The following is a 12867-nucleotide window of genomic DNA, read 5'->3' on the forward strand; positions in this document are numbered from 1 at the left end:
TGGCCCAACATGGCTTCAAGCTGCCCATGTTCTCCCCAAGCCCGACTCAGCAGAATCCCAGGGCATCCTCATCCCGGACATTCATTCCCAGTGAAAAATACCATCTCCTTCGGCCCACCCCTACCCCTGACCTCCAGCTCAACACATGTCCTGGGCACCACATAGGAGAGCCTTTTGAATCACAACACATTTATTCTTTTACTGGGGCAAGTCTTATTCCCCACACTATGGTGGGGGGCAGGGAGGAGCTGTGAAGTACGGTGTCTTATACCTTCTTTATCTTCTGTCTTACACACCCAGCCTTTTCCCAGCTATGTGACAACTTAAGGCACCTTTTTTTTTTTTTTTTTTTTTTTTTTTTGCGGTATGCAGGCCTCTCACTGCTGTGGCCTCTCCCGTTGCAGAGCACAGGCTCCGGACGCGCAGGCTCAGTGGCCATGGCTCACGGGCCCAGCTGCTTCGCGGCATGTGGGATCTTCCCGGACCGGGGCACGAACCCGTGTCCCCTGCGTCGGCAGGCGGACTCTCAACCACTGCGCCACCAGGGAAGCCCGACTTAAGGCATCTTAACACTGGCATGTGCTTCAGGGAGGGGAGGGTCCCGGTCTTAGGACGCTATCGTGAACCGCTCCCACCCCCCTTTCCGCATTCCCCACCCCGGAACCCTGGTGAGCTGACTGGAGCCACTGCCCCTGAGGGCCTGAGGGGTGCTGCAGGGCAAGGAGTAAATGTGTCCTTTGCTGTTGGACGTGCCAGGGCGGGAGTCAAAGGGCTTCTGTCTCCCAAACGGAAACAAGGGAGGAGATCTCCTTCAGGACAGTTGGAAGCACTTAAAACAAACATAGAGGATTCTAAATGTTAGAATTTAAAGTGGGTGACCCCACCTATGGGGGTCCAGAGCTATATGAGTATTTGAAAATAAGAGAGCCAGAATTACCCAAGAACATCCAGCTCGTTTTGCCCCGCCTCCGACCCACCAGCCCCATAGACCCTCCCGTCATGGCTCCAGCCACAGTGGTTCCCAAAACACGCTGTCACCAGATCAGTCATTCTTGCATTTTCAGAGAGCAAGCACTGGACAAGGAGGTGAGGAGTCTCCCAGTCCTCGCGGTGTCCAGCCCCATGATCTGGGGAAGACTTTTAACTTGTCCAGTCTGTAATTTCCCCATTAGGCAAAAATCCATAGGGGTATTATGTTGGGTGATCATTTAGGTTCCTTTTATCTCTGAATATCTGGATTTAGCCATTCCTGTTTCTGTACAAGGCAAGTCCTGACACATTTATTTCACCTCCATTCAAACTACAGCCCCGACTGCCAATGGTCACACGGAGGAGAATACAGGAAAAGCTTCGGGCTCTCTCCAGCTCAGAATCTCCCTCTGGAGTAAGAAGTCTTACACTGCAGCGGCCAAGGCTCTGGGTTATCAGAACTGAATGTGGTCTCCTTCTAACATGCTAGCCGTGAGCTCAGGTAGGCTCCAGAACGTCTCTGGGCCTGTTTCCTCATTCTGTAAAGTGGAGACACTGACTACACCTTCCTAATAATATGACACTGACAGGGGACACTTGAGACTCTGCTTGTATGGTGCTTTGTAGACTTTCATTGGAAAGCTGGAGAGAAAGGCTTTGCAAACAAAGTTTTCTTTAAAAAAAGAAATGGATGGTGATACGAAAACACAAGTCATCATCCGTGCATTTCTTTTTGTGGTTGGCCTGTGATGGGGCTCTCAGGGTCGGCCCCGCCCACCTCACTAAAGGTCGCTGAAGCCCAACCCTTCCTAGCACTGAAGGGGCAGGGGAAAGTGACAGTGTTTTCACTCATCATAGGAGACACCAGGAAAAGGACCTAGGGATGCACATAAATTGTGGGAAATCCTGAAACACCCAGAGAATATAAGCCAGGATGAAATCTTCATAGATTTAGTTCAAAGAGTGAAATAAATTGTTGATTTTTCACAGCCTTATTTCAGCTCCAGAAATCCAGACTCCTCTAAGAATCTGTCTATTGCAAAGACTCCAGGAAAGAGGAAACGTTAGAGGCCGAGCACAAAAGGCCACCTCTGTGTAAAGCCCCCATCTGCCAGCTTTCCACTCTGCGGCACCGGAGAGCTGGTGCCCTCCAGGGCCCTCTGCACTCCACCTCCTTCCCTGTGGGTTGGGGCAGGCTCCTGCATTTTTAACCAGCCGTTGCTCCTGCTTGCTTCTGGGTATTTGAACAAGGCTCATTTTAATAGAAGAAGCCTTTGAATGCTTTGCTTGGGCAGAAAGTCCTGCTGTAAAAACAGGGCAGGCAAGTCTTCTAAAAAAGTTAAGAGGAGTATAAACAATGTTGCTTTGCTTCACTTTGCTTCACTCCACAGGTTACCCCTCAGCTCTTGGAAATAAAAACGTATTTCACCTCTTCCAGGAGAACACACCTTAAGAGGGGAAAGCACCACCGGTGCCCTGGCTCGGGGAGCAGGTAGTAGCTTCAGCGGGATTCTGACGAGGGAGGCTGCCCACCCTGCCTTGTTGGGCCTGTTGCCTCCCAATGAGGGGGACGGCAGCACTTAGCCACACTCCTCTGGCTCCAGAATTCTACAGGACACTGCTTTCCTTCTGGTCTTTTAATGGCCTTCAAGAGGAAGTACTGACATGGTTAAGACTATGGGTTTTGCAGCCCTGGCTATGGGTTTGAATCTCAACTCTGTCACTTACTAGCTGCTTGACTCACTTTCTTCAACTGTAATATGGAAATGATGGTAATAATAGCTTACTATGTTGATACATTTAAAACATTTACGATGCTTAGAAAGGCTCAATAAATAAATAGCTTGCCACGCAGCTTGCAGGACCTTAGTTCCCTGACCAGGGATCAAACCTGGCCCCGGCAGTGAAAGCGCTGAATCCTACCTAACTACTGGACCACCAGGGAATTCCTGATAAATAGCTGTTATTTCTTGGGGAAAAAAAAGCTGTCTCTATCTTCCCCTCATTGGAAGGGAATTCAGGAGAATTCTAAGGGGACAAATTGTCATCTCCTTGAAAGCAAGGAAAATGTTTGACTGCTCATCTCCCAGTCAACCTAGCATAGGGCCTGGTCATGTTGGTTCTCAATGTATGGCTTTTGGATGAATAAAAAGGGTGGGAGGGTAATTGTAAACAGCTGTCTTTATAGGGCAGTTCCAATGACATTTGGGGACACATGCATGGCAGTGTAAGGGCTGGCTTCCCTTCCAGAAGGAGAGGACAGACTAGTTCACAGCACATCCTTGGACCTGAGAACCTGATTCTTGGCATGGAAAAGCTCTTGTTCCCAGAGTTCAGCAGATTCTGAAATGGAGCACAGGAGGTTTTCAGCAGTTCCATGCCCTGTGCAAGCTGCCAAGGGAGAATTAGGTGCCTGCTCCTTCTGGAAGGCAGGAAGGAGAGCAAGGGATGGAACTGAAAGAATCAACACACACACACACACACACACACACACACACACACACACACACACAGAGTCTGAGCTCACAGAGGCATTTAATTGCATCCAGGTGAGTACATTTGAATTTATTATGCTACAGTTTTTGGAAAGTACCATTTTAAGTTAGGGACATATCCTAAAACATGGGAACAAAGGAAATTAGCTCTATAAGCAGCAGACCTCAACCAAATTCAGCTTCTTTTCTTCCTTTCCCATTAGATCTGTCAAGATAATGTGCAAAAGCTCCCATCATCCTCTCCCCTATCACCCGTGCACATGTATTCACGAGGCTAGGGATGGTCAAAATGATCCAGACTGTACAAACCATGGGATGACATTTCTAAACACAGCAGTACTCTCTTACCCTTCCACTGTTGTCTCAGCAATTGACTTATTCCTTAAACTGTACAGTTCCTGAACCTTCCAGGGGCTGCATGAAGCTACTGGTGCCGATTTCTGTGGAAAGCTCTCTTCAGTGCCCGTAGAAGCTAGAGGAGGACAGAGCAGTCTAGGTGCTGCTGTAACGCAAAAGGCATCACTTCCCCGGGATTATGGATGCCTCAGCCAAAATAAAGAGGAAAATGTGTCAGAGAAGAAGGGTTGTGGGGACAACATCTATTGATTACCTGCCATCACAAGAGTCCTGACACTAGGCCTTGAAATGGGTGTTATCACACCCATTTTACAGGTGAGGAAACTGAGGCCAGTGAGGAACATCTTTCTTATTTCTCCTAAATTATACTAATCTTTCAAAGATTAGTTATATTGTAAAGAAAACAGTGTGCTAGAGCCAGATGTGACTTTAAGAGTACCTAACTCAGACCCACCTGAGAGTTCTGGTGGCTGAGGTGCTGTGGCTGGGGACCCACCCAAGGGACCCAAGCATCTGATGCTGAATAGGAGGGAGAACCCGGGTCTCACAGCCCTCACTGTTGGGACCTCTTACTCTTTCCATTGTTCGAGATCATAAATGTGCGGCTTCCATCGTGCCTCTGCTTAATGCACATGAAAGCATCGCTTGTTCTCCTTCACCAAGGAGGGTCTGGATCAGCACATTTCTTCTCTCCCCTGGTAGATACAGGATGAGAACACTCCCTATGGGCTCCAGCAGGGTGACCACCAGCTTCCTCTGTCTCTCTCACCAAACTCAGCCCTCCTTTTGATTTCTCTCAGCTGGTGTATAACTAGAAATCACTACTAGCAGAATTCAAGCTTCTGCTTGTTGAAAACTTCCTACTTGCTCCTATGCTACGAGCTTTCTATTTATTCTAATTCAGCCCTCCTGCCTACCCTGCTGGCTCAATATTAACATCACAACAGCTAAGAGACTTGCCCAAGGTCATTCAGCTAAGAGACTTGCCAGAGCTGAGATTCAACTCCAGCTGAACATGCTGCCCGGATCATTACTATCTCCTCGAGAGACGCTGCCCTGCGATCCCTTTTACTTTGCACCGTTGTCCTCACTGTTTCAAAGCAGCGCCGCCCACCTGCGCACCCCACCCCCGGTTATGCACACTCGAAACCGTCTCTCACTTGCTCTATCCCGAGGCCCCTCGCGGGCCCCCGCACCCATCACCCCAAGGAAGGGACTTCCTGAGAACCCACTGCTGAACCAAAACCCAATTAGGCCCATGCTAGAAATCCAAGTTACAACGCTATTTAACAACCCAACGACTCCCTTTTATCCTCGACATTTTCCCTTTCCTCGCTTTGCTGCCTTCCAGTTTTCCCCGCTGGTCACAAAACCCCTCGTGTCGAAGCTGACCATCTTTTTCTGACCTCCAGGACTCAGTAAGGGCCCCAATCCTCAGTCTTCAATGGTCCTGTCCAATGTCGTTTTACCTCCTTCCTCCTAGATGTTTTGCTCTTTCGATTCTGTTCTTTGCACTCGATCCTCTGACCGACTGACTTCCTGGTTCTTCTTTCTGTCCTCAGAGTAAAGTCCAAATGCTCACCTTTCCAGCCGTGACCCCTCCTACCCCCTTTTCCATCCCCCCTTGCCCTGGTTTCTTGTTGTTGTTTGGCATCTCCAGACTCTCCACTCTCACCAGACCAGACCTTTCCCTGTGACACCTGGGTGCCTGAACTCTTCCTGTTCCCTTCGCCCGAATAACATTCTTCCCTTATCCACCTGGCAAACTCCTACAGAGCCTAGGGCCCATCTCAAATGCACATGTCACGTACCATTTAATGAAGCAACGCTCAATAAACACAGGTGAAATGGAGTGGAATCCTTAGTATCACATTATGTAGAGTTTGTTGATTCAGGAAAAGGAGCAATGCAGTGGCCTCAGGTTCTTTCTCTGTAGTAGGCATTGATGTTGTCACCAGGACAGGCTGTTCCAGAGAAAGGTCCAAGGGCCCCTTGGTCCTTCCCAGGAAGCCCCCTCTCCTCACCCCCAGGCTGTCTGGAGCCCACCTCCCATGTGGCCCCCGGTGCCCCCCATACCTGAGGAACTTGTTGAGGTCCCCGTGCTTCATGTACTCAAAGACCATGATGAGCGGGTCACCCTCCACGCACACGCCATAGAACTTGACGATGTGTTCGTGCTGGAGGTTGGTTAGCAGCTCAGCCTCGCGGTGGAAGTCCTTGCGTGCATTGTCGCTGGCATCCTTCAGCGTCTGGGGACCAGGGGCAGAGGGGAGAGAACCAACACAGCTTAGACTGAGGGCGTGAGAGGGAAGCTGCGTTGAGAGGAATTCCTTTAGGGGGCTTTGAGGTTCCTGGATGGGAAGGACGTTCATCTCATGTATCACCCAGAAGATTGAAAAACTAGCCTAATTCCTGAGGAAATAATGTTTGTATGAATAACTGAGGAAAAGTTCCTTCTGGGTACGCAAAGGTTTAGTTTAGGAAGGATTTACATAGATGTTCTTTCATTAAGTGACAGACATGAACTTTTTACAAGATATTGAATATAGTTCCCTGTGCTATACAGTAGGTCCTTGTTTATCTATTTTATATATAGTAGTGTGTATCTGTTATCTGTTAAACCCAAGTTCCCAATTTATCCATTCCCCCCCACCATTTCCCCTTTGGTAACCATAAGTCTGTTCTCTATGTCTGTGAGTCTATTTCTGTTTTGTAAATAAGTTCATTTGTATCATTTTTTAGATTCCACAAATATTTGTCTTTCTCGCTTCACTTAGTATGATAATCTCTAGGTCCATCCATATTGCTGCGAATGGCATTACTTCGTCCTTTTAAAGGGCTGAGTAATATTCCATTGTACATACGTACCACATCTTCTTTACCCATTCATCTGTCAATGGACATTTAGGTTGCTTCCATGTCTTGGTTATTGTAAATAGTGCTGCTGTGAACACTGGAGTGCATGTGTCTTTTAGAATTAGAGTTTTCTTCTTTTCCAGATATATGCCTAGGAGTGGGATTGCAGGATCATACGGTAAATCTATTTTTCGTTTTTTAAGGAACCTCCATACTGTTCTCCATAACGGCTGTACCAGTTTACATTCCCACCAACAATGTGAAGGGTTCCCTTTTCTCCACGTCCTCTCCAGCATTTATTATTTGTAGACTTCCTGATGATGGCCATTCTGATGGGTGCAAGGTGCAGACATTAACTTTTTATCACCTTCATCCTTTTTAACCCTGGTCCCAATTACTACCTCGGACATCTCTCCCATTTGGGGGCTGGTTGTACTTTCTAGGCTGCTCTGCACACCTCACCTCTGCTCATATAAACTTTGTAAAGCTTTATATTATGGAAATATTCAGTAGAGAGAAGATCATAATGACCCCTCATGTACCCATCTTCCAGCTTCAACAATGATCACTTTGCCAGTCTTTATTATGTAAGCTCTCCAAAAAGCCTTCCCCAACGTGTGCCCACACACACTGCTGGCTCAGGAAACACCCTTGCCAGTGAGCTCAAGAAGGCCAGTCATGCTGCCACAAAGACAATGCCCAGGAGCATGCCAGCTGGCCTCTGGTGCCTCTAGCTCTCTGCTCACCCACCACGGTGTCACAGCAGGGCACAGCTGGCATTTGTGGGTGCCACGCACACATGCGGAGCTCCTGTCCTGTGTCAGTCACTGACCAGAGCTGCGGTGGCATCAAGAAGACAATGACCCAGACAGGGGCCTCAGACATTCATGAGCAAATAGGGTGATACATCACCATGATAATTCAAGCTCCAAACACAACGCCTGAATGAACCGGCTCCGCTGCATCTCTGTACAGCTTGATCTCTTGACATGCCTGTCTTGAAACTTATACTTCCACCTTCTGAAATGTCTGCAGCTGCCCAAATGACACGGGCCATGCCCCCCTGCCCCTGCCCGTGTTCATCCCTCTGCCTGGGATGCTGACTTGGTCAGGGTCACTGGTGTTGGAGGTTGAATAATGCCCCGCCCCAAAGGTATCCACATCCTAATCCCTGTAACTTATGAATGTTACCTTATATGGCAAAAGGGACTTTTTTTTTTTTTTTTTTTTTGCGGTACGCAGGCCTCTCACTGTTGTGGCCTCTCCTGTTGCGGAGCTCAGGCTCTGGACGCGCAGGCTCAGCGGCCATGGCTCACGGGCCCAGCCGCTCCGCGGCATGTAAGATCTTCCCGGACCGGGGCACGAACCCGTGTCCCCTGCATCGGCAGGCGGACTCTCAACCACTGCGCCACCAGGGAAGCCCCAAAAGGGACTTTTTAATAAATTTATTTATTTATTGGCCACGTTGGGTCTTTGTTGCTGCGCGCAGGCTTTCTCCAGTTGTGGAGAGCGGGGGCTACTCTTCGTTGCGGTGCGCGGGCTTCTCATTGCGGTGGCTTCTCTTGCTGTGGAGCACGGGTTCTAGGCACACAGGCTTCAGTAGTTGTGGCTCACAGGCTCTAGAGCGCAGGATCAGCAGCCATGGCACACGGGCTTAATTGCTCCTCGGCATGTGGGATCTTCCCGGACCAGGGCTCGAACCCGCATCCCCTGCGTTGGCAGGCAGATTCTTAACCACTGCGCCACCAGGGAGTAAGACGGGCTTTGCAGATATGATTAAGGATCTTGATATGGGGAAATGAGCCTGGATTATTTGAGTGGGCCCCAGTGTCATCATAAACAAGGGTCCTTCTAAGACACCGGCAGGAGGGGGAAGAGAAAGGTATTAGGATAGAAGCAGAGGTCAGAGAGGAGAGAAGATGCTGTGCTGCTGGCTTTGAAGAAGGAAGAAGAGGCCATGAGCCAAGGAATGTGGGCATCTCTAAAGGCTGGAAAAGGCAAGAAAACAAATTCTACCCTAGGCCCTCCAGAAGGAGCCAGGACATCTTGACTTTAACTAAGTAAACCGATTTCAGACTTCTGCCTCCAGAACTGTGAGAGAAACAATTTGCGTTGTTTAGGCCACTGAGTTTGTAGTAGTTTGTTATAGCAGCCATAAGAACGAATACACCTGGCTAACACCTAGCAGTCCTCCAAGACTGGGCTTGGCCATCACCTTTTTGAGAAACGTTCGCTGACCCCCTCATCATTGTCACATCCCCACGGCCTGGCCTCCCAGGCTAGGTTGGATGACCCTTCCAGGTACACCTCGTACCCACCTCTATCATATTGCCAGCCACAGTACATTCTCACTGCATGTTTATTTGCTTATCTCTGGTGTATATGGTGAGCTTCTTGACCCAGGGACCGTGCCTTCCACCTCTACACTGCCGGCATTGGGCACGGCACCAGGCGCGTGGCAGGTATTCAAGATTTATTTGTGCAATGAGCCAGGGTTTAAACCTGGACCTTTTGATGAGAAGCTAGAACTCCTCCCCTTTGGGTGCCATAGTGTGAGGATCTGCCTTTGACTGAAAGAACACAGACTTTGGCTCTGCTCTGGACCTCTCTGAACTCTGGTTTTCTCCTCTGTAGGGTGAGGGTAACAATATCATCTACTTCACAGGGTCCCTGGGAGGACTGGATGAGATAGACTAAGTTGAGATGCCTCCCAGGCTCCCTGGTACAGACAGATATTTGGGAGATTTGAATTTGAAACTCCAACCAAGTTGCACTCAATTTGCTCATGCTAGGATCCAAGAAGGCCAGAAGGTGCATGGATAAGGCAGGGGGCCAGCCCAAGGCATGAAAGTGCCCCTGAGTCTGCCACTGGTTCCCTCCTGACATCCCTTGAAGCCTGCAGAGTTTTCTCAGAGATCCAGTCTTTTTATGCAGGAGCTTCTCTGAGTCGCTGAGATAGCTTATTTCTATGGCCTTGGTCCATCTTTAACCGTGTGTTGGAGAAGGCAAATGAAACTTTCAGGTCATTTTCACAAAGCACGGACAAATTCTGCATGTAAATTTTCTTCTCAAGTTTCAGCTATGTAGTGTTGATTCAAGAATGCTAAATTTTGTGTGTGTCTGTGTGTGTGCGTGTTAGAGAAAGAGGTGGGGGGATGTCAGACAGTGGGGTATAGTGGGAAAGAAGATAGGATTTTCACTGGGGAGGCACCAAACTGAAAGACTTAACAAGCATTTCATATTTCCATTTCCTCAAAGCAAAATCCTATGGGAAGAGACTCCGCTCTTAGTGCAACGTTAAAAACTGTGCTTCAGTAACATTTTTTAATTTAAGAGAGGAGATTTCACTATTCATGGGACAAATGCATTTCACAAACCTGGCCTCATCCTATGTGCCCATCCATTTTTACATGTCAAGTTCTTTTTCTAAATTATAATCCAATTCTATTTTAAGAGATTCAGAAAATATGGCGGTAACGAGTTGGGCAAAATCATCTTCTGAATTTGGCACTCGAAGGACAGAATTTTTCTAAGGGTGGAACCACAGCCAGACAGCAATCAGAAGCTGGAAAAATCCCGCTATCAACCCTATTTATAGAATTCATCTCTGTTTTAGCACCATGGCTGATTGTGTCCCTTGGCAATGGACATGAGGCGGCAGCTTCCCTCACTGACAACCCCCTCCACTGAAGTTTCATTTTGACAGGCATATTTGCCCCATCACTGAGCATTGCTATTTTCTTATTCCTAGTGCCTGCTTTGTAGCTTCATTTCTTCTTATTCCTGGTGAATTTCCTGACACTCTAAAAGATGCCATCCTTTCTGAAGACATTCTCAAGGGAGAGGTCTTATCCTGAGCTGCAGCGAGCTGCCGTCTGGAGTACACACTGAGTCAGAGTTGGAAGAGTGGATTAGCATGACATAAAGTCAAGCACAGAACTGAGAAACTAGTGAAAGTAAAATAGAAGTAAGAAAATAAAAACAAAAGGAAGCTTAACATTCGTCTGAAATGCTTCTGCAGAATATTAAGGCTAATGGGAAGCCAGTAGGGGAGGCAAGATCACTTATTTGAAATCATTGGTGTGATTGGATGTTGTGAGCCATGACAAATGATGGTGCATTTCAAAGTTTAGGTGGTTTTGGAGGCACAAGGTAACACGAAGATTGTGTCCTTTTTAAAATACTGATGTCATATTCTTCTCCTATACTTTTTAGAGAGCATAGCAACAGAGTTAAGGTGAAAGAGAAAAAAAAAGAAAAGATTATTCTGGCAAAACCTCACAATGCCCAATGCACACCACTGTGCTTAAAGCAGAGACAGAAATGAGTGAACCCTCCTACGAGGCAACCAAGATGCATTAGAATGTTTGTCCACATGCCTAAGCTCTTCTGGGTCAAGATCTGTTGCTAATGGAGACTGTTTACTCTTCTGATATTTCTAGACCTGCACCGTCCAATATGGTAGCCAATAGCCACGTGTGGTTAGTGATCATCTGAAATACGGTCCAAACTGAGATGTGTGTAAAATACAGATTTCAGATTCTGAAAACTTGGTATGCATGAAATACCTCATTAATATTTTTAGATTAATAGTATATTGAAGTGATGATATTTTAGATAGGTTGAATTAAATAAAACACATCAACACAATGAGTTTCATCTGTTTCTTTTTACTTTTTAACATGTAGACTAGGAAATTTTAAAACAGAAATGTGGCTTGCTTTTGTGGTCCACGTTATACTTCTATTGGACAGACCTGTTCTATAAAAGTCACCTTAGTAAGCTGTTAATGGGCCAACCTACTTCTTGGGAATGTTGGAAAACAATGCTAAACTGAAATAGAGTTAAGGCAGACACCCTCCCTATAAGGTCCTTAGAGGCAATGATTATTCAAGTACTTAGGGTAAGCCACAGTCACGAGGCTATGTGATTCTTCTAACTTACAGGGTCTTCTCTAAAGAAAAGTAGAGGAAGCTTCTAACCAATGCTTACAAAAGTGAACTTTTGAGGAGTATATTGTAATAAATTCAGAGATAGAAAGAGCTTGATAGAAATAAAATCTTAGAAACTAGGAAGAGTGTAGTAGCTGTCTCCCCAACATTCCTACAAATGTAAAAGCTAATTAGATGACTGTATAAAAACAGTAATGATCACACACACACTCAGATAGTGCTCGCTGTAGTAGAAACCAACACTCTGTGTAACTTTGCACTTACATATGATTGACGGCAAAGGCCAGCCAATCATATGTAACTGGCCTTTGCAAGGACTTTAATTTTATACCAAGTGCCAGCATCAAATACAAGATTCATAGCCAGGGTGTTGACTGCTGCTATGTTTATTTTCACAATGGTGCTCTCATGGTTCCAAATCTAACAAGCCAACCATCCAATTGGAAACATGAGGTTAATTTCTAATTCATATACTTTAAAATACTTGCAATAACTTGGGGGATAAAATTGATGGCTTGTGCGTGTATATTACATCAAGTTGCATATTACAAATGCTAAATCTTTGAAAGATGGGAAACTAATTCATAGCAACTGTCATCTTAGAGAAATATTGACTCAAAAGAGTGAATCAGAAGTTGGCCTCTGACATGGACAACTGCAAGATATTTACAGGCTTTAAATATACTAGCATACAATTGACTGAGACAATTCCACTAGATAGAAAGGAGCTGGTAGATCACAGTAGACCATGACTCGATTACGAGTTCTGCTGTCATGTTAAAGTCAATTAAAAAGCAGCCCATCTATCACAATGTACATGTTCTAGAGATACAGAGGAGTGAAATGAATACTCCAGATATGTTTTGTATCAGATGAGACCTCATTAGAGTGAAACGCACTGCTTGTTTTCAGCATTTCTGAAAAGATGTGGATAAGTTGGAGAAAAGCCAGAAAAAAAGGGTTCACAGGACAAATTAACAAGACAAAAAACAGATCTCACATCAAAGGTTAAAAGTTGAAGTTACTGGGAAAGGGACATTGATGGAGAAACTTAATAATGGGGGCCCGCCGTGACAAGTACAAGAGGGATTCTGACACGGAAAATGTTACTGTCCATCCTACAGCACATGTGGGTGTGTACGTACACACACACACACACACACACAAGCACATGCACTCATACATGCGCCAGGGAAGAATGAACTTCCACTAAAGGACATAGAAATCTATTAAGAAAT

The 12867-nt window shown here is 46.4% G+C and overlaps 1 protein-coding gene across 3 annotated transcripts in view; it reads right to left on the bottom strand.

The window, feature by feature from the left end:
- NTRK2 (neurotrophic receptor tyrosine kinase 2) overlaps window positions 1–12867 on the bottom strand; it is a 388046-nt gene that overhangs the window by 69744 nt on the left and 305435 nt on the right. For all 3 annotated transcript variants that reach the window (XM_065879081.1, XM_065879080.1, XM_065879079.1), the window contains one exon: window positions 5898–6070. In XM_065879081.1, the coding sequence (XP_065735153.1) occupies window positions 5898–6070 (173 nt within the window). The remainder of the gene's footprint in view (window positions 1–5897; window positions 6071–12867) is intronic.

This window comes from Phocoena phocoena, chromosome 6, assembly GCF_963924675.1.
Source record: "Phocoena phocoena chromosome 6, mPhoPho1.1, whole genome shotgun sequence".
Classification (NCBI taxonomy): Eukaryota; Metazoa; Chordata; class Mammalia; order Artiodactyla; family Phocoenidae; genus Phocoena; species Phocoena phocoena.